Source organism: Macaca mulatta, chromosome 16 (assembly GCF_049350105.2).
Source record: "Macaca mulatta isolate MMU2019108-1 chromosome 16, T2T-MMU8v2.0, whole genome shotgun sequence".
NCBI lineage: Eukaryota > Metazoa > Chordata > Mammalia > Primates > Cercopithecidae > Macaca > Macaca mulatta.
In genome coordinates, this window is record NC_133421.1 from 21,061,077 (window position 1) to 21,083,559 (window position 22,483).

Here is a 22,483-nt window from a genome sequence, read left to right on the forward strand (position 1 = left end):
AAAATACAAAAAACTAGCCCGGCGAGGTGGCGGGCGTCTGTAGTCCCAGCTACTCGGGAGGCTGAGGCAGGAGAATGGCGTAAACCCGGGAGGCAGAGCTTGCAGTGAGCTGAGATCCGGCCACTGCACTCCAGCCTGGGCGACAGAGCGAGACTCCGTCTCCAAAAAAAAAAAAAAAAAAGGCATAGGCGGTGGCTCACGCCTGTAATCCCAGCACTTCGGGAGGCTGAGGCAGTCGAACCACAAAGTCAGGAGATCGAGACCATCCTGGCTAACACGGTGAAACCCCGTCTCTACGAAAAATACAAAAAATCAGCCAGGTATGGTGCCGGGCGCCTGTAGTCCCGCTACTCAGGAGGCTGAGGCAGGAGAATGGCGTGAACCCGGGAGACAGAGCTTACAGTGAGCTGAGATCACCACTGCACTCCAGCCTGGGCAACAGAACATGACAGAGCGAGACTGTCTTAAAAAAAAAAAAAAAAAAGAGCCGGGCGCGGTGGCTCAAGCCTGTAATCCCAGCACTTTGGGAGGCCGAAACGGGCGGATCACGAGGTCAGGAGATCGAGACCATCCTGGCTAACATGGTGAAACCCCGTCTCTACTAAAAATACAAAAAACTAGCCGGGCGAGGTGGCGGGCGCCTGTAGTCCCAGCTACTCGGGAGGCTGAGGCAGGAGAATGGCGTAAACCCGGGAGGCAGAGCTTGCAGTGAGCTGAGATCCGGCCACTGCACTCCAGCCTGGGCGACAGAGCAAGACTCCGTCTCAAAAAAAAAAAAAAAAAAAAAAAAAAGAGGGCATCTCTTTTTTACTTCATATGTTGCTAGACTATTTTAAGTGTTTTTATACTGAAGCTCATTTACTTTTGTAATTTAAAAAAACAATAAATTCTTTTTAAAAGTCAAAATAACATGAGTAGGTGGTTCTCTCAAGTAAACTCAGATGCCTAGAAGTAGAAGTAAAGAAAATGGCAGCATGATACAAAGCAACAGAAAAGAAGTAAATGACAAGCCAGACAATTCAAAGAAAAATTCCTGGTTTCTTTTTTATTTTAAAGTGATATATTTTTTCTTTTCCTTTTTTTTTTTTTTTTTTTTTTTTTGAGACGGAGTCTCGCTCTGTCACCCAGGCTGGAGTGCAGTGGCGCTATCTCGGCTCACTGCAAGCTCCGCCTCCCGGGTTTACGCCATTCTCCTGCCTCAGCCTCCCGAGTAGCTGGGACTACAGGCGCCCGCCACCTCGCCCGGCTAATTTTTTTGTATTTTTAGTAGAGACGGGGTTTCATTGTGTTAGCCAGGATGGTCTCGATCTCCTGACCTCGTGATCCGCCCGTCTCGGCCTCCCAAAGTGCTGGGATTACAGGCTTGAGCCACCGCGCCCGGCCTTCCTTTTTTTTTTTTTAAGACAAGGTCCTGCTCTATTACCCAGGCTGCAATTCAGTGGTGTGATGGCTCACTGCAACCTCCGCCTCCAGGTTTCAAGCAAGTCTCCTGCTTCAGCGCCCCCGAGTAGCTAGGACTACAGGTGCGTACCACCACGCCCAGCTAATTTTTATGTAGTTTTTCTAGAGATGGGGTTTTGCCACATTGTCCAGGCTGGTCCCAAACTCCTGGACTCGAGTGATCTGCCCACCTTGCCCTCCCAAAGTGCTGGGATTACTTGAGCCACTGCACCTGGCCTAATTCCTGGTTACTAAAACCCAAATCCTCACATCTCTCTGCTATATTCTTAATTCATTCTCCATTCCTCAGGCAACTTCTGTGGTTTATCTCACAGGAAAAGAGGAAAGAAACATTCCTACAATCCTTGGGCTTATTTCCCTTGGGGTTACCTGGTACTAGACTGTCTCACAGCATGACTAAGTAGGGTTGGAATTATCATCCATACTTTGGTGAGAGGGTGGTGTTAACATGGAAAAAGTGGTTTGCTCAAGATCCTAAGTTGAGTTTGCTAATAACAGTACTCTAAGCCCACGTTTCCTTATTCACATCTATGGCTCTTCCTCTTATGTCATTTCTTAGTCCATTTAGGCTGCTAAATTTTCATAACAAACTACCATATACTGGGGGGTTGAAAATAGAAATGTACTTCTCACAATTCTGGAGGCTGGGAAGTCCATCAAGGCACAGGCAAATCTGGCGTCTGGTGAAGGCCCACTTCTGGTTCAGACAGCCATCTTCTCACAATAAGCTCACATGGTTGAAGGAACAAGGGAGCTCCCTCTGTGGTCTCTTATAAAGGCACTAATATCTCATTCATGACACCTCCACCCTCATGATCTAATGAGGCCCCACCTCCTAATACCATCACCTTGAGGGATAGGATTTCAACACATGAATTTTGGAGGGACAGGAACATTGACACCACAGCAAATCAAGTTCTACAAAATTTAGAGATGCAAAATACAATACATGAAAGCCAATTCTGGCCGGGCATGGTGGCTCACGCTTGTAATCCCGGCACTTTGGGAGGCCAAGGCGGGCGAATCGCCTGAGGTCAGGAGTTTGAGACCAGCCTGGCCAACACGGTGAAACCCGTCTCTACTAAAAATACAAAAATTAGCCGGGTGTGGTGGTGCATGCCTGTAATCCTCAGAAGGCTGACGGAGGAGAATTGCTTGCTTGAACCCAGGAGATGAAGGTTGCAGTGAGCCGAGATTGTGCCACTGCACTCCAGCCTGGGCAACAGAGTGAGACTCCATCTCAAAAAAAAAAAACAGCACACAAAAAGAAGGCCAGTTCTAGCTTCCTGATCTAACACAAACCCAACATAGGTTTGTGGAAAAACTCTCCCTCAATGTGTATCTCAGTAATACCAATTACACCAAAGGCTGCAAAAATATTCAGAATATATAATACTGATTTATAAATAAATTTATAAATTGATTGATACTCACCTACTCTGACCCTGATTTGCTACAATTCTTCAAATTCCCTAAGTCCTAACTCTTGTTAACAGTCTTACAGAAGACTTCTTCTGTAGATATCCTCAAAAACAGGTTAAGAGTCTGGGATAGCTGGTTGGGCTTTCTGGATAATAAGTTGAATCCCTACATTATCCCTTTGTACATAACTAAGTTCCAGAGATCAAAAATATAAATATGAAAAAATGAAACCCTAAGTACTAGATGAAAACACAGAGAATCATTTTCATAAGCTCAGGGTAAAGAAATCTATAATATGAAACCTAGGGGTCATTAAAGAACAGGTTGGATAAATTCTACCATGTAGGAACTTCTATATATTAAAAAGAGGCAGGTGGGGCACTGTGGCTTACGCCTGTAATCCCAGCACTTTGGGAGGCCGAGGCAAGTGGATCACGAGGTCAGGAGTTCAAGACCAGCCTGGCCAAGATGGTGAAACCCTGTCTCTACTAAAAACACAAAAAATTAGCTGGGCTTGGTGGCGGGTGCCTGTAATCCCAGCTACTCAGGAGGCTGAGCCAGGAGAATTGCTTGAACCCAGGAAGTGGAGGTTGCAGTGAGCTGATATCGCGCCACTGTACTCCAGACTGGGCAACAGAACAAGACTGTATCTCAAAAAAAAAAAAAAAAGAGGCTAGGCCAGGTGTGGTGGCTCACGCCTGTAATCCCACCACTTTGGGAGGCTGAGGCAGGTGGATCACCTGAGGTCAGCAGTTCGAGAGCAGCCTGGCCAGCATGGTGAAACCCTATCTCTACTAAAAATACAAAAATTAGCCAGGTGTGGTGGTAGTCGCCTATAATCCCAGCTACTGGGGAAGCTGAGGCAGAATCACTTGAACCCGAGAGGCAGAGGCTGAAGTGAGCTGAGATTGCGCCATTGCATTCCAGCCTGGGCAACACAGTAAGACTCCATCTCAAAAAAAAAAAAAGGCTAAAATAAGACTCCCCCAAAATACCAGACAAAATGGGAAAAATATCTCAAAACATGACAAAGAGCTATCAACTCTGATTCCCTCTTGTTTACCTCCTACAGTCCAAGTGCCCAAGTCCTATCAATTCTATCTCCTAAACATCTCACCAATCTGTCCAGGCCTCTGTCTCCATTGATACCACCATTCTTTCTTACCCAGATATAAATAACTCTTTCTTTTTAATAACGGTATACACTGAGCATGGTGGCTCAGGCCTGTAATCCCAGCTACTCAGGAGGCAAAGGCAGGAAGATCATTTGAGCCCAGGAGTTAGAGGCTGCAAGGAGATACGACGGCGCCACAGAAGAAATGCACTCCAGCCTGAGTAACAGAGTAAGACCCCATTTCTAAGTAAGTATTTAAAAATAAAAATAAATGTACAGTTCAATGTGTTGTGACAAATGTTTACACCTATGTATCTACCCTGCCAATCAAACTACATAACAATTCCATCATCCCAAAAAGTTCTCTCATGCCCCTTTCCCATCAGTCCCTGGGACCAAGAAGCAACCTCTGTTCTGATTTCTATCACCCTAGCTTACTTCTGACTCTTCCCAAAATTCACAAAAACAGAATTATACTGTAGCAGTATATGGCACGCTTCCTTTTCTCAAAATAATGTTTGAGGCCAGGTGCGGTGGCTCACGCCTGTAATCTCAGCACTTTGGGTGGCCGAGGCGGGCGGATCACATGGTCAGGAGATCGAGACCATCCTGGCTAACACGGTGAAACTCTGTCTCTACTAAAAATACAAAAACAAAATTAGCCAGGCATGGGGGCGGGCGCCTGTAGTCCCAGCTACTTAGGAGGCTGAGGCGGGAGAATGGCGTGAACCTGGGAGGTGGAGCTTGCAGTGAGCCGAGATCGCACCACTGCACTCCAGCCTGGGTGACAAAGTGAGACTCTGTCTCAAAAAAAAAAAAAAAAAAAAAAAAACAAATTTTAAAATTTTTTATGGTTGGGCACAGTGGCTCACTTTGGGAGGCCAAGACGGGCAGATCACCTGAGGTCAGGAGTTCAAGACCAGGCGGGCCAAATATGGTGAAACCTCTTTACTAAAAATATAGAAATTAGCCAGGCGTGGTAGCAGGGCACCTGTAATCCCAGCTACTCAGGAGGCTGAGGCAGGAGAATCGCTTGAACCTGGGAGGCAGAGGTTGCACTGGGCCAAGATCATGGCATTGCACTCCAGCCTGGGCAACAGAGCGAGACTCTGTCTCAAAAAAAAAAAAAAAAACAACTTTTTTTATATGTTCCTACTACAGCTTCTGATACAACATCTTCTGAGTTTCTTATCTTGATTTAAAATGTCTTTCCATCCCTTGGATTATATAGTCATCTAAATATTATTCTGAGACTATTATTGTTTACTTTATATATTTAAGCCTTTAATTCATTTGGAAATTATTTTGGAAAATGATGAGAATGGTGTTCCAATTCTATTTTTTGTCCGATGTCTCAGTTTTATGAACACCACCTATTAAATGAATCATCTTTTTCTTGAGATACTAAGAATTACCAAGAGGTAGATATTTAACCAGACCACTGACAATCACACAGTTATATATTCCTAAGTGAAAGTATTTATCTCATGCTCGGAGTGCTCTAGAAGATTTATCTTTTGAAAACCAAAAATGGTATCACTCTCCTACTTTTAAAACTCTTCAGTGGCTTTGCACTGTCCTTAAGATAAACATCAGATCTGGCTCCTGCTAACCTCTCCAGTATCACCTAACACTACACTCTCGCTCTCATTACTGTACTCCAGACACACTAACCTCCTTCCAGTTCTTCAAACTCAGTGATCTCTCCTGTCAGTGGTCTTTACAGAAGGCTTCATCTCCTTGGGAAGCTTACTTTTTTCTCCCATTAACCCCCACCTAGCCTTCTCCAACCCATCCCTCAATCTCTATAGACATCATTTCCCCAGGAAGCCTTCCCTTGTCCCACTTCCCTAGTCCCCATATTGTCCAAACCTCACCAACAGTTCTCCCTTACAGCACTTGGCAAACTTGGAAACAGTAACTATTGGCCCGGGTGTGGTGGCTCACGCCTGTAATCCCAGCACTTTGGGAAGCCAAGGTGGGCAGGTGGCTTAAGCTCAGCAGTTTGAGAACAGCCTGAGCAACATGGTAAAACCACGTCTCTACAAAAAATAGAAAAATTAGCCACGCATGGTGGTGCCTGCCTGTAGTCCCAGATACTTTGAAGGCTGAGCTGGGAGGATGGCTTAAGCCCAGAAGGTGGAGGTTGCAGTGAGGCATGATCATGCCACTGTACTCCAGCCTGGGTAAGAGAGCCAGACCCTGTCTCAAAAAAGAAAAAAAAAAAAAAAAAAAATAGCAACTATTTGCTTAATGTCATCTTTCCTAATATACTGTAAGAATTCCACAATGACAAGGACCATTTCTACTTTGTTCACGACTATACTCCTGTACCTCTCATTAACTAGCTCAAGAAACTCGAGTCACAAATAAATCAGTAAGAAAAATGAACACAACCGATGTATCACAGAACAGCAATGGGAACGTCACAGAAGAAATGTAAAAAGATAAATGCAGCAAAAAGATGACTGATACCCTAATGATTTAAGAAAAACAAAATATATCAGCTGGGCGCAGTGGCTCACATCTGTAATTCCAGAACTTTGGGAAGCTGAGGCAGGTGGATCACTTGAGGTCAGGAGTTCGAGGCCAGCCTGGCCCATTTCTACTAAAAATACAAAAATTAGCCAGGCGTGGTGGTGGGTGCCTGTAATCCTAGCTACTTGGGAGGCTGAGGCAGGAGAATTGCTTGAGCCCAGGAGGCAGAGGTTGCAGCAAGCTGAGATCATGCCACTGCACTCTAGCCTGGGCAACAGAGTGAAACTCCATCACAAAAAAAAAAAAAAAAAGAAAAGAAAAGAAACAAAGAAATAAAAAAATTAGGCTGGGCACGGTGGCTCACACCTGTAATCCCAGCACTTTAGGAAGCCGAGGCAGGAAGATAACTTTAGTCTAAGAGTTTGAGACCAGCCTGGGCAACATAGTGACCTCGTCTCTATTCATTAAATAAATATAATTTAAAATTTTTAAAAAATACATTTTCTGGCCGGACGCGGTGGCTCACGCCTGTAATCCCAGCACTTTGGGAGGCCGAGGCGGGCGGATCACAAGGTCAGGAGATCGAGACCACGGTGAAACCCCGTCTCTACTAAAAAAAATACAAAAAATTAGCCGGGCGCGGTGGTGGGCGCCTGTAGTCCCAGCTACTCAGGTGGCTGAGACAGGAGAATGGCGTGAACCCGGGAGGTGGAGCTTGCAGTGAGCCGAGATCACGCCACTGCACTCCAGCCTGGGCAACAGCGCGAGACTCCGTCTCAAAAAAAAAAAAAATAAATAAATAAATAAATAAATAAAATAAAAAATAAAAAATACATTTTCCTAGTGTGAGATTGTAAAGATATTTTTTTAAAAAAGGTCACTACTGGTTAAAAAGAACCGGTGGCTGGGTGTGATGGCTCACATCTGCAATCCCAGCACTTGGGAGGCCAAGGCGGGCAGATCACAAGGTCAGGAAATTGAGACCATCCTCGCTAACACAGTGTAACCCCATCTCTACTAGAAATACAAAAAATTAGCCGGGCATGGTGGCGGGCGCCTGTAGTCCCAGTTACTAGGTAGACTGAGGCAGGAGAATGGCATGGACCCTGGAGGCGGAGCTTGCAGTGAGCCGAGATCGCGCCACTGCACTCCAGCCTGGGCAACAGAGCGAGACTCTGTCTCAAAAAAAAATAAAAAAATAAAAAACAAAAAGAACTGGTATAGGCTGGGCGTGGTGGCTCACGCCTGTAATCCCAGCATTTCAGGAGGATGAAGTGGGCAGATCACAAGGTCTGGAGATCGAGACCATCCTGGCTAACATGGTGAAATCCCATGTCTACTAAAAATACAAAAAAGTAGCCAGGTGCGGTGGCAGGTGCCTGTAGTCCCAGCTACTCGGGAGGCTGAGGCAGGAGGATGGCATGAACCCAGGAGGCAGAGCTTGCAGTGAGCCAAGATAGAGTCACTGCAGTCCGGCCTGGGCAAAAGAGCAAGACTCTGTCTCAAAAAAAAAAAAAAATTAGCCAGGCATGGTGGCGGGCACCTGTAATCCTAGCTACTCCAGAGGCTGAGGCAAGAGAATCGCTTGAAGCCAGGAGGCAGAGATTGCAGTGAGCCGAGATTGTGTCACTGCACTCCAGCCTGGGTGACAGAAAGAATTGGTATAATCTTTTAAAAGATAGCTAATATCTTTGACCAAGCAATTCCACTTCAAGGAATTTATTCTACAGGAACACTACAAAAACACACAAAGATATATGTACACAGTTTTCTCTGCAGTACTGTTTCCAATAGAGAAAAAATAGGAAACACTCCAAATAGCCATAATTCGGTGGTTTTTTAGGCGACAGGACTCACTCTGTCCCCTAAGCCAGAGTACAGTGGCCAGTGGTGCAATCACAGCTCACTGTAACTTCAAGTTCCTGGGCTCAAGCCTTCCTTCCATTTTAGCCTCCCAAGTAGCTGGGACTACAGGTATGTGCCAGCACATCTGGCTAACTTTATTTTTTGTAGAAACAGGGTCTCACGGCTGGGCGCGGTGGCTCAAGCCTGTAATCCCAGCACTTTGGGAGGCCGAGACGGGCGGATCACAAGGTCAGGAGATCGAGACCATCCTGGCTAACACAGTGAAACCCCGTCTCTACTAAAAAATACAAAAACCTAGCCGGGCGAGATGGCGGGCGCCTGTAGTCCCAGCTACTCGGGAGGCTGAGGCAGGAGAATGGCGTGAACCCGGGAGGCGGAGCTTGCAGTGAGCTGAGATCTGGCCACTGCACTCCAGTCTGGGCGACAAAGCAAGACTCTGTCTCAACAAAAAAAAAATAAAAAATAAAAGAAACAGGGTCTCACTAAGTTGCACAGGCTGGTCTTGAACTTCTGGCCTCAAGCAATCCTCCTGCTTCAGCTTCCCAAAGCACTGAGATTATGGTGTGAGCCACCATGCCTGGCTTATAATTGGGTTTTAAGTAAATTATCATTTAGCCCTACAATACCTATACTGATTATGACAAAGTATCTAAGACACATCAAGCTTAATAAAACATGTTGCACTTCTGTACAAACACTACCATTTCTCTCAAAATGAAAAGCTTTAAAAACCAAGTATAGGCCGGGCGCGGTGGCTCACGCCTGTAATCCCAGCACTTTGGGAGGCCAAGGCGGGCGGATCACAAGGTCAGGAGATCGAGACCATGGTGAAACCCCGTCTCTACTAAAAATACAAAGAATGAGCCGGGCGCGGTGGCGGGCGCCTGTAGTCCCAGCTACTCGGGAGGCTGAGGCAGGAGAATGGCGTGAACCCAGGAGGCGGAGCTTGCAGTGAGCCAGGATCGCACCACTGCACTCCAGCTTGGGCGACAGAGCGAGACTCCGTCTCAAAAAAAAAAAAAAAAAACCAAGTATAAATGGTTATAGACTGATATACATATTTAGAAAATTCTAAAATATACCAAACAGTGGTTATCTCTGGGAACTGCCATCTCTTTTCTAATTTACCATTTGCACAGTATTTGATTATTTTAACTGTGGGCATATATTACTTTTGGAATCAAGAGGGAAAATGCATTTCTTTTTAAGTCTCATCTAAACTGAAAGCTGATTTTTACAATGTCAAAAGTTCTCAATTTATAAACTTCAGACAGATAACCAAAACTAATGGTCAGTAAAAATGACATTCACTCCGAGTTGACAGTTACTATATTAGTTCCTAAACATACTGTACCCATTGATGAACAATTTGAATCAAGAAAACAAATATAAAGTATTAGGTCAAGACTCTGTTTAACAGCCAAACGTTTAAGACATCTGATTAATACTTCTTGTTTGTTTGTTTTGTTTTTGAGGTAGAGTTTCCCTCCTGTTACCCAGGCTGGTGTGCAATGGTGCGATCTCGGCTCATCGCAACCTCCGCCTCTTGGGTTCAAGAGATTCTCCTACTTCAGCCTCCCGAGTAGCTGGGATTAGAGGTATGTGCCACCATGCCCGACTAATTTTGTATTTTTAGTGGAGACAGGGTTTCTCCATGTTGGTCAGGCTGGTCTCAAACTCCTGACCTCAGGTGATCCGCCTGCCTTGGCCTCCCAAAGTGCTGGGATTACAGGCATGAGCCACCACGCTCAGCCTGATACTTCTTAAGTTTGTTTTTATAAATTAGTTTCAAAGCACTGGTAGTGCAGTGGTAGAAGTTTCAAAGCACTGGTGGTTCAGCGGTAGAATTCTCGCCTCCCATGCAGGAGACCCAGGTTCGATTCCTGGCCAATGCAACTCCCACCTTAATCCCAGCTACTCAGGAGACTGAGGCAGGAGAATCCCTTGAACCCAGGAGGCAGAGGTGCAATGAGCTGAGATCATGCCATTGCACTCTACCCTCGGCAACAAAAGTGAGACTTCTTCTCAAAAAAAAAAAAAAATTAGTTCTAATAGTATACCATGTACAAAATAAAACAACATTTTAATGCAGTCACTGTGAAATTCCTGATTGTTTAACAATTCACATTTTTTAGTATGTTCTCCCTAATGATACCTCATTCTATAATCAAAGCTGGTACTAAAAAATACTTTTCATTCTGATAGAAAATAATCTAAGTATACTTTCAAAACGAAACCTACTCTGCAATTGCCAGGGTTTTCTGTATATCTCCAAGATTGGGAAACTAAAGAGTTAACATTATTTAACAGTTTTTGTACTAGGCACTGAGTTGTACCACTTGGTGCCCTCTGTCTACAGAGACTAAGACAAACTATACAAACAGCAGTGAGGAGAACCAACATTTCAACTAGGGACTGAGAGAAGAGATGAGTTTAGTTTTGACTTGAAAGGTTTCTCCCCTTTTTATGCTGCTTTGAATTTCTCAAATGAAGAAACGAATTACAGCTATCTGAACAGGTAATAAAATATACCCACTGCATTCACATATTCCATGAATGGAAGTTTAAATTGTAAAGTTTTTGTAAAGCAATCATACTCTACAATCAAAAACTTTAACACTGTGCATGCTATTTGACTTGGTCTTTCCAATTCTAGAAATTGAAGTTAAATAATCAAAAATATGTTCAGAAGGTATACATAATTCTTACAGCATTTTTCTTTTTAGGAAAAACTTAAACATCCTTTTTCTTTTTCCCCGAGATGGAGTCTGGCTCTGTCACCCAGGCTGGAGTGCAGTGGCACGATCTTAGCTTACTGCAACCTCTGCCTCCCTGGTTCAAGCAATTCTCCCGCCTCAGCCTCCTGAGTCACCGGGATTACAGGTGCCCGCCACCACGCTCAGCTAATTTTTGTATTTTTAGCAGAGACAGAGTTTCGCCATGTTGGCCAGACTGGTCTTGAACTCCTGACTTCTGGTGATCCGCTTCCTCAGCCTCCCAAAGTGCGGATTGCAGGCGTGAGCCATCGCACCTGGCCAAAAAAATTTAAACATCTTATAACATGAGTTTAGTTACTTTGTGTTATGATATGACCACATGAAAAAAAATTTTTTTTTTTTTTTTAGACGGAGTTTCGCTTGTTACCCAGGCAGGAGTGCAATGGCGCAATCTCAGCTCACTGCAACCTCTGCCTCCTGGCTCAAGCAATTCTCCTGCCTCAGGCTCCTGAGTAGCTGGCTTTACAGGCACCTACCACCACACCTGGCTAATTTTTGTATTTTTAGTAGAAATGGGGTTTCTCCATGTTGGTCAGGCTGGTCTTGAATTCCCAACCTCAGGTGACCCGCCTGCCTCGGCTTTCCAAAGTCCTGGAATTACAGGTATGAGCCACAGTGCCCAGCAGAAAAATGACAATATTTTTTAAAAAGTAAATATACAACAGTCCATTTGTCTCACCCGCCTAAAACTAAACATATTGAAAGCAAAGACTTTGTTTTATTCACTGCTTGATTCCTAGCACTTAGAACAATGCCTGGCACATAACAGTCACTGAAAAACTTACAAAATAGGCCGGGAGTGGTGGCTCACATCTGTAATCCCAGCACTTTGGGAGGCAGAGGTGGGCGGATCACCTGAGGTCAGGAGTTCCAGACTAGCATGGCCAACATGGTGAAATCTTGTCTCTACCAAAAATACAAAAATTAGCTGGACATGGTGGCAGGCGCCTATAATCCCAGCTACTTGGGAGACTGAGGCACAAGAATTGCTTGAACCCGGCAGGCAGAGGTTGCAGTGAGCCAAGCTCACACCACTGCACTCCAGCCTGGGCGACAGAGTGAGACGGTCTCAAAAAAAAAAAAAAAAAAAAAAAAAATTGTCAAATGAATACAGAAGAGGTTTTAGCTAGAAATATATATGTAATAGGATCACATAACATATACATTTACCTTAACCGAATTCAACTGTCCAGACTAAGCAAAAGAAAGAACTTACGTAAATCATGCATGCTGACTTGCCCTGGAGTGACAGTGGAGAGAAAACCAGAATCTGCTGTTCCCTCTGAGAGTCTCTGGTCCCTACAGCTCTCACATGGTATCGCACTAGCTACACGTGATTCTAGTTTTTTGGGTTTTTTTTTTTAAGGGACGATCTTGCTCTGTTGTCCAGGCGGGACTGCAGTGGCATGATCACAGCTCACTGCAGCCCTGAACTCCTGTGCTCAAGTGATCTTCCTGCCTCAGCCTCCTGAGTAGCAAGAATTACAGGCTCAAGCCACCACACCCAGCCTGATTCTAGCGTTTAAAAGATTTTTTAACGTAAGATGGCCCTAAATATAAGCCAGCTGCTTCATCTGGTGCTACACCCAGAAAACAGCAATTTTCTACAATGCTGGGATCTGAAAAGGATTTCCAAGAGTAATTTTGACTATACGGAAATTTTGCCTTAGAGGATGACTTTAGAACCTACTTCCCATTCCAAATAAAATGCAACTCTACTTCATGCCATAGCATACACAAATATATCTATAACCTATAATCATAGATATAACTGGGTGATGAATATGCATAGTGTCTTTGTTTTTATTTTCTAACATTTCTTCAATTTACAAATAGTGCTTTCATAATAAGAAAAAGCTCTATTTAGGCCATGTGTGGTGGCTCACATCTGTAATCCCAGCACTTTGAGAGGCTGAGGCAGAAGGATCCCTTGAGCCCAGGAGTTCAAGACCAACCTGAACAACATAGAGAGACCCTATCACCACAAAATAAAAAAATGTTTTAAAAAAAAAAAAATTTCTATTTAGGCGGGGCACAGTGGCTCATGCCTGTAATCCCAGCACTTTGGGAGACCAAGATGGGAGGATGACTTGAGGTCAGGAGTTCGAGACAAGCCTGGCCAACATGGTGAAACTCCATCTCTGCTAAAAATACAAAAAAGAAAAAAAAAAAAAATTAGCCTGGCGTGGTGGTGCGCACCTGTAGTCCCAGCTACTCGGGAGGCTGAGGCAGGAGAATCGCTTGAACCCGGGAGGTGGCGGTTGCAGTGAGCCGAGATCAAGCCACTGCACTCCAGCCCAAGAGACAAAGTGAGACTCCGTAAAAAAAAAAAAAAGAAGAAGAAAAAAAAAGGTCTATTTTTAATAGTCCTTTCAACATTCATCAGAGAATGCTAGATTTGGTATCAATATTCCTCTACCTCACCTAAAACAATGCTACCTCTATAGTATATTATCAATCGTTAATAAACTTACTCATGCAGCATATTCTTTCAGCCTATTACTCTGTTCTGTTTTAAATAATTTCTTAATTCAGAAACATGTAACTCAAGCTATGTATCTTTTCAACAAGAATTAAAGTCATTTTTATTTCTATTAAGAGTCACTTAAATCTGTATGAAATAGAAAAAATTTTTTTAATTTTTAAAAAATTTCAAAATAAGGTACCTGAACATCATAGAGTGCTACAATATTTTCATGCTGAAGTTCCTATTAAGAAAATTGAGAATGAAAAATATGTAAGTATTCTAATACTTTTACTATATTTTAATATGTAAATAAAATTAAAGTATACACTTACACACTACTTCTAGTATTACACTTTTATTAATAGACTAGAAAAATCCAATTCAAGAATAAGAAATGTGCCTGATCAAACAAAAAGCACATTATCTCACTAAAAGAAAATATGATTTTTAGTTCAAAGTGCTACAATTCTTAGCAAAGAGCTCTCGACAGAAAGCAGTTTTGAAGAAATCGGGTGTTAAATGAGGGTTCCACACTTGTGTTAGTTTGGAAAACGCTACGTTAAGTACTTTGAAACCAGTTTCTTCATTGTAGAATTTTTCAGACTTTCTTTAATGAGCCATAGGCTTTGTGACTCTCCAAGAAGTATTTAGCAAATGGGGTTTTCCAAATTTACTTAACCATCTTCTCAAACCATCTCACTTAGATAACACTGGTTGTGAGTGATCTAAAAAAGCCACCTCCAAAGAATGTAACTGTCTTCCATTTAAAGACCCCCAGTGCCCCTACTCTCCCCAAAAAACTTAGTAGTAACATGAAAGGGGACAACCGGAGAAGTAAAAACAGTGTACAAGATGGGTCTGCCTGGCCCTCTTCTCAAACAACAACACAGTCACTAGGAAAAAGGAGAAATGATGAGAAGCTAAACTCAGTCTTCACAGAATCCCTCTGAGCTTTGGTTCTTAAAAACAGCTTCTAAGTACTCAATGTTTTAAAAAAGTGAGCATGCAAAAAGGAGAGCAACAGTTGAAAATTCTCAAACTTAGACCCAACTACCAAACTACAAAGGATGGCAGCATGCATTCACTTAAATTAAGTTTTAACCTTATATGAATACTACTATATAAAGTAACATACCTTTAAGATTTTAATTTCCTTTCCAAGCAGTATTTGTGATTTTGACAAGTTCTTTTTATTAATACTTTTAATAGCTACCTCCCAATCAGTTTTCTGAAAAAGAAAAACAGTGTTACTCCTAGATATTCCACAGATGTTTTTAGCAAATAAATGTACGGCATTGGGGAAAAATGGAAAAGAACCTGTATTTTCAATCATGGGAAAGTGACTTCATAAATTATAGTGTAATATGCCAAGGTCCTACAACACAACTACTAAAAATAACAAATATGAAGTCCACATAGTAACTAACATTGAATGAAAAAAGAACAGTTAACAACCACTTCAAAGTTATGGACAAATGTAGAAATAAACTTGGAAGGTGATACGGTTAACTGAAAACTTGTTAGTTTGGAATGATTACACCTTGTTTTTCTTGAGTTCTAAATTATTTTCCTAATAAATGAAAAGTAGGTCGGGCGCAGTGACTCACACGTATAATCCCAGCACTTTGGGAGGCCAGGGCAGGCGGATCGGATCACCTGAGGTCAGGAGTTCAAGACCACCCTGGCCAACGTGGTGAAACACAGTCTCTAGTAAAAATACAAAAAAAAAAAAAAAAAAAAAAAAAAATTAGGCGAGCGTGGTGGCAGGCGCCTGTAATCCCAGCTACTCGGGAGGCTGAGGCAGGAGAATCGCTTGAAGCCGGGAGGCGGTGGTTGCAGTAAGCAGAGATCAGATCTCGCCACTGCACTCCAGGCTGGGCGACAAAGCGAGTGTCTCATAAATAAATAAATAAATAAGAAAAGTAGCATTACTTTATCCGATAAGCAACAAAGTCAGCCCACTTTTAACACGCCCCTTGGCAACAATCAGAACTGCCACACCCTTTAAGATTATTTTCACTCCCGATATGCCTTTGCAAATTCTTTAGATTCTAAAACCTCGTGTAACTGTACTTGCGAAATAGCAAAGGCTAAAAAAAAAAAAAAAAATGTAAGGCTTAAACATGATTTCATGTTCATTGTGATTGAAAATGAATTGTCCAATCACCTTTCTCACCCGGAGCTCATCTATCTGACTCCGGGGAAGAAAACGGTGCCGGGGCTCTTCGGGGTGCAGGGGACCAGTGCTGAGAAAGGTGACACCTCCCAGGCTGAGAAAGCCTGAGGCTAATGGGACATCGCCCATTTTCCGCTGGGTCTGTAATTATCAACCTCAAAGGTGACCAGCCCTGGGCACGGGGGAAAAAACCAAAGGTCCATTCACGCCCAAGCCTCGAGTCTGCACGGGGCAGTACCGTCTATTTTGGGTCGAGGGCAACCTGGGTGCAAAGGCTCCTGCGATCGGCCCGCGGGGTGGGTCCCGGGCACACAGGAGGGTCAGCAGCAGCCGGTCGGTAGGCGGAGCGCTGCCAGAGGCTTGGGCCTCACAACAACCCTCAAAGGACCAAAACAAACCGCGAGACGGGCTGCGCGCACAATAGCATCCCCAGGCGGCTAGCCGTGGCGGGGGGCTCGGCCCGCGGCTGCGCCAAGTTTCAGAACCACCTAGCCCCGTGCCTGCCGCCCGGGGCCCGGCCTCGCCCCGGCCGGCGCTCACCTGGCGGTGCCGCCCCCGGAAGACCACGGCGAAGGCCCCGTGTCCCACGAGATCCCTCTTGCTGTACTCGAAGTCGCCCACCACCTCCATGGCCGCGCCCCCGGGGCACACAGTGGGCGGGCTGGCGGCGTAGCGCGGCGCAGGTATCAGCACCGCGGGTCTGCGGCCCCGGAGCGCGCCAGCTGGCGGCGAGTCTGGGGCAGCCGCAGCCCCGGGCCCGGGCTGACTCTCATGCCGAGAGGCCGGAGCGGAAACGGGGGAGGCCGCCGCGCGGAGCCGGGGTCAGCGAGGCCCGGCCCGGCCCCGGCCGCTCCTCATGGCCCGGCCTGCCGCCGGTCGCGGGCTGTCTGGCGAAGCGGCCTCGGCGCTGCCGGGCCAGGGTCGCTGTCACCGTCACTGTGCGCGCCCGGAGCCGCACACGCGCTCTGAGGCAGTGAGGGGCCTGGTACTCTCCATCCCCAGCTCGTCCGGCCTCCTCGGCCCTCCCCGCCCGGGGCGCTGCTGCGGCGGCGGCAGCCGCCGCCCTAGAACCCGCACCGCCGCGGACCCGCGCTTCCCAGCCTCGCGGCGGCGCCCAACGCCCTCACGCGCGCTACCCGCTCCCGCGCGACTGGCTGCCCTCCGCGACGTCCGCGCGCCTTGAAGGCCGCAGCGCCAGCCCGCTCCCTCCGCCGGGGAAAGGAGTGCGGCCCGGGCGGGGCGCCCGCAGCTGGGGAGATCCTCAGCTGCTCCTGAGGCGGGGACGGCGGGCGCGACCCGCTGCGGCCACAGCGGGTTACGGGCTGCAGGCTCTGTTCTGGGCCTGGGGAGCAGATTCCAGCCGACCACGCCCCGGGCTCCAGGCCGCTGGGAGGCGGACTTCAGAGAAGCGAGTCTTGAACCCCAGCTGCAGGCAGGACGGGAGAATCTCTGCAGGGTAGACCGCCAAATTCCTGCCAGAGCAAAGGAGCGACTGCTACTCCAGGCTTTGCCCGCGCCCTCGAAAACCGGAGTTAATGCTGCCAAGCTGCCGGCCTTCGGACGCCTCTCGGGGTTTACTCTTTCCGGATCCCTAGAGGGACGGTGACAGGCGGAATTCTGCACCTTTTGGTGGTCCCTTGACTCTGCGAGAAGCTGGTCAAGCTCAGGGTCCTCTTCGCAGAGAATCGCCTCTGCATACCGACTCAGGATCGCACACGTTTTCAAGGCTCTCCTGGGGGCTCCCAGTGTCAGGCTAGTTTGACCTCGGGCTTACTTCAAATGGCCGAAGGGAGCTTTCTTTTCTACCTGATTGTTAAAGTTGTTCAAGTGACAAGGAACAGACTGTCAGGTTTCCCGCAAGGAAGTACCTTATGAAACCATTGACTAAACAATATGCTTGAAACGATGAGAAAACGCAGGCCCCACACTTGAGTGTGTGTTCCATTGTTTAGGGTTTGTGCTTTCAGGGTCTGTCCCTGCAAGCTGATCTCTGAACCGTGACAGAGTCAGCTGAGAGAACCCTCCTTCCTCACACGCTCAAAACCTAGGGCCTTGGGTTTCTGCTTCTGCTACTGTGCACCCTTACGTCATCCTGTCCTTACTTACATCTGGCCCAGGTGGTTGTGTTAGACACTGAAAATCTGGAGCCTTCAAAAGTTGACAGCAACTTAAGCAAGATTGCACGTACACCCAACAATGGATGGAAATGATTCCTTACCTCACTGAAAGATTCTCTACAGTCTAGCCTTTTCTGTACTTTTTTTTTTTTTTTTTTTTTTTTTTTTTTTTTGAGACGGAGTCTCGCTCTGTCGCCCAGCCCAGGCTGGAGTGCAGTGGCGCGATCTCGGCTCACTGCAAGCTCCGCCTCCCGGGTTCACGCCATTCTCCTGCCTCAGCCTCCCGAGTAGCTGGGACTACAGGCGCCCACAACCGCGCCCGGCTAATTTTTTGTATTTTTAGTAGAGACGGGGTTTCACCGTGGTCTCGATCTCCTGACCTTGTGATCCGCCCGCCTCGGCCTCCCAAAGTGCTGGGATTACAGGCGTGAGCCACCGCGCCCGGCTTTTTTTTTTTTTTTTTTTTTTTTGAGACAGAATCTCACTCTGTCACCAAGGCTGGAGTGCGGTAGCACAATCTCAGCTCACTGCAACCTCTGCCTCCCAAGTGCACGTGATTCTCCTGCCTGAGCCTCCCAAGCAGCTAGAATTACAGGCAGGCACCACCACACCCTGCTAATTTTTGTGTCTTAGTAGAGATGGGATTTCACCATGTTGGCCAGGCTGGTCTCAAACCCCCGACTTCAAGCGATCAGCCTGCCTTGGCCTCCCAAAGTGCTGGGATTACAGGCGTGAGCCACCACGCCCGGCCTGTTTTTTTGTTTTCAGACAGAGTCTTGCTCTGTGGCCCAGTTTGGAGTGCAGTGGCACGATTTAGGCCCACTGCAACTTCTGCCTCGTGGGTTCAAGTGATTCTCCTGCCTCAGCTTCCTGAGTAGCTGGGATTACAGACCTGCACCACCATGCCCGGCTAATTTTTTTTATTTTTAGTAGAGATAGGGTTTCACCATGTTGGCTAGGCTGGTCTCAAAACTCCCAACTTCAAGCCATCCACCGGCTTCGGCCTCCCAAAGTGCTGGGATTATAGGCATGAGCCACCACACCCAGCCACATGAAGGTATTTTTAAGAAACCACTTGGCCGGGCGCGGTGGCTCACGCCTGTAATCCCAGCACTTTGGAAGGCCGAGGCGGGCGGATCACAAGGTCAGGAGATCGAGACCATGGTGAAACCCCGTCTCTACTAAAAATAGAAAAAATTAGCCGGGCGCAGTGGCGGGCGCCTGTAGTCCCAGCTACTCGGGAGGCTGAGGCCGGAGAATGGCGTGAACCCGGGAGGCGGAGCTTGTAGTGAGCCGAGATTGCGCCACTGCACTCCAGCCTGGGCAACAGAGCGAGACTCCGTCTCAAAAAAAAAAAAAAAAAAAGAAACCACTGATAGGCCCTTCATTTGGACATGGGTCGTGTCCTGTATTCATTCACAGGCCAAACATGGGCCCCATGGACCTATCCATTTGAAAAGCAAAATGTGCAGGATTTCTGACCTCAAGGGTCAGAAAAGAAGTGGGGGCAGGAGGCAGGGGGTGCTTTGCTAAAAAATGTTTAGTTAGGACTATGTTGGTAGCAAATAGCAAACGTCAAATGTGATAAAGTGAAAAATAAAGAATGTAGATAAAGATACAGGTGTGCTTCTCAGAGTTCCAGGTCGGGCTTCAAAAGCAAACTACCCGCAGAACCAGGATCTCAAAGAGAACCGCCTTCCGTCTGTGCCCCTGCTTTGTTCTCTTGCCTGAGATCTCCTACATGGTGACAATGGCAGCCCCCGTCTCCAAACCAAATTCTTTTTTTTTTTTTTTTGAGACAAAGTCTCGCTCTGTCGCCCAGGGTGGAGTACGGTGGTACCATCTTGGCTTACTGCAACCTCCGCCTTCCGGGTTCAAGCGATTCTCCTGCCTCAGCCTCCCAAGTAGCTGGGATTACAGACGCGTGCCACTGCACCCAGCTAAAAATTTTTCTGCATTTTTAGTAGAGGCGGGGTTTCACCATGTTGGTCAGGCTGGTCTTGAACTCCTGACCTTAGGTAATCCAACTGCCTCAGCCTCCCGAAGTGCTACGATTACAGGCATGAGCCACCACGCCCGGCCACCAAATTCTTAAGGAAGGGATTCTGATCAACCTAACTTCAGCTGGGTGCTGGGCCCTGAACAATCATTGGAAGCCAGGAATGGGACTGAGGAAGGCAGGATCACGTAACTATGGCGGCCTCCAACACAAGCCTGTGGGCGTTCGGAGTCCCCAGAACTCATAGGCACATAGGCATCCCAAGAAGTGTTCACCCTAGATCAAATTTAGGCTTCATTTGAGAATGGAGGCCAGGGGAGATTTCTAGTTTACCTCTAAAATCACTGGAAATTGTCAATTTGATTCATGTTCATTGTTCTTAATTTGTCCTGTGTGTGTAGGTGCATGTGTGTTTAAACACGCTAAACTGTTGAAATCTTCAATACCAGTTAGTAAATAGAATAACAGTAACTGCAATGAGAGGTAAAATTAATTAGTAATATAGGCCAGGCGCAGGGGCTCATGCCTGTAATCCCAGCACTTTGGGAGGCCAAGGCAGGCGGATCACCTGAGGTCAGGAGTTCCAGACCAGCCTGGCCAACGTGGCGAAACCCTATCTCTACTAAAAATACAAAAATTAGCCAGGCGTGGTGGTGGGTGCCTGTAATCCCAGCTACTAGGGAGGCTAAGGCAGGAGAATCACTTGAACCTAGGAGGCGGAGGTTGCAGTAAATCAAGATTGCACCATTGCATGGATAAGAAGAGCAAAAATCCATCACACATACACACACACACACACATACAATCAGCCAGGTGTGGTGGCATTTGCCTGCAATCCCAGCTACTCCGGAGGCTGAGGCAGGAGAATTGCTTGAACCCAGGAGTGGCAGGTTGTGGTGAGCCGGGATCGCGCCACTGAACTCCAGCCTGGGTGACAGAAAGAGACACTGTCTCAAAAAAAAATTAATTACTAATATAAATTCTAATATAAACTGTTTAGTTTATCATCCAGTGCTATAGAAATGCTCTGATGATAAAATGTCTCCTGTGAAAATAAATGTGAGAAATATTCTGCTGGGCAGGGAGCATTCCAAGATGCAGAAGAATAGCCAGTTTATTATTATCTTCAAATTACATCATTTCTATTCCTTCTATTTTGGTTCTATTGTTTCTAGTTTGATTACATTGCTGATGCTTTGACATTCTTGTGAATAGTTAGGGTGCAGTGCTTTAATATTTATAAATGCAAGAATTTACAATAAAATATGAAAAATAAGCACATAAAAGGAAGCAATAACAAATTTTGAGTATGTTTTTTAAAGTTTTAAAAAATACCATAATAACAAATCTTCTGAATAATAAATATAAGTTTGCTGAAACGGTATCAGTAATAAAGTTCAGCATAGGAATATTTTGATGCAATGAAAAAAAAAACCAGCAAGGAGCATCTTTTTATATTGTGCAAAAATCAGTATAAAATTTGGCCAGGTGTGGTGGCTCACGCCTGTAATCCCAGCACTTTCGGAGGCTGAGACGGACAGATCACAAGGTCAGGAGATCGAGGCCATCTTGGCTAACACGGCGACACCCCGTCTCTACTCAAAAATACAAAAAATTAGCCAGGGGTGGTGGCGGGTGCCTGTAGTCCCAGCTACTTGGGAGGCTGAGGCAGGAGAATGGCGTGAACCCGGGAGGCGGAGCTTGCGCTGAGCCGAGATCGCCCACTGCACTCCAGCCTCAGCAACAGAGCGAGATTCCATCTCAAAGAAAAAAAAAAAAAAAAAATTGCATTTCAGGCCAGGCACAGTGGCCCACGCCTGTAACTCCAGCACTTTGGGAGAATGAGGGGGGCAGATTGCTTGAGCTCAACAGTTCAAGACCAGTCTGGGCAACATAGGAAAACCTCATCTCTACAAAAAATAAAACAATTGACCAGGCTGGGCACGGTGGCTGACACCTGTAATCCCAGCATTTTGGGAGGCCAAGGCAGGAGGATCACTTGAGGTCAGGAGTTCGAGATCAGCCTGGCCAACGTGGTGAAACCAGAAGACGGCGACTCTATAACATTGCTTGGGGTTGCAAAGTTTTCTGGAAGAAAGTCATGTTGGAGAAAAGTCTGGAAAGATGTATCAGAGCTTGCCAAGTAGGAAAGGTGAGTGAAAAGAGCGTGTTCAAAATGTGGCATTTGTGGAAACCAGTGGGCTGTTTGACATAACAGGAATATAAGGGACATGGTTAGATGGGTTGGATAGAATAGTGGGAGATGGGGCTGGGAAGTTAGGTTGGGACCATATCCAGGAAGGTGCTAGAGGCCCTGCCAACTCCTACTTCCAGCCCATCTGATAAGGTCATGTCCAAAAGGACTATGAAATGGGATCAAGAAGAAGCTGGGTTCCCCAGTTCTGTTCACCACACTATTGTCCGTAGCTCTTACTTCTTCATCTGGGCTCTGGTGAGCATGTGTCCTAGATGAACAGATGCACAGGTCAAGGAATGTGGGAAGGGGCATGGAGCTTCTATGTCCTCTCCAGGCACACCACCCTCCAGGAACCTCCACCTGTTCAGCTATCCGGAAGCACTTCAAAAATGTCAACAGAATCTACTGT

The 22,483-nt window shown here is 46.2% G+C and overlaps 1 protein-coding gene and 1 non-coding gene across 5 annotated transcripts in view; one reads left to right on the plus strand and one right to left on the minus strand.

The window, feature by feature from the left end:
• The window catches only part of ULK2 (unc-51 like autophagy activating kinase 2), a 106,077-nt gene extending 89,164 nt beyond the window's left edge, over nucleotides 1-16,913 (minus strand). For all 4 annotated transcript variants that reach the window (XM_015118807.3, XM_015118806.3, XM_028836113.2 and 1 more), the window contains exons 1-3: nucleotides 16,302-16,913; nucleotides 14,721-14,813; nucleotides 13,785-13,826 (exon numbers count right to left, since the gene is read on the minus strand). In XM_015118807.3, coding sequence (XP_014974293.1) covers nucleotides 13,785-13,826; nucleotides 14,721-14,813; nucleotides 16,302-16,391 — 225 coding nt within the window. In that variant the 5' untranslated portion in view covers nucleotides 16,392-16,913. The remainder of the gene's footprint in view (nucleotides 1-13,784; nucleotides 13,827-14,720; nucleotides 14,814-16,301) is intronic.
• Nucleotides 10,166-10,236, plus strand: TRNAG-CCC (transfer RNA glycine (anticodon CCC)). The gene has a single exon. It is a non-coding gene; the product is annotated as a tRNA-Gly (tRNA).
• Nucleotides 16,914-22,483: the final 5,570 nt, after the last annotated feature.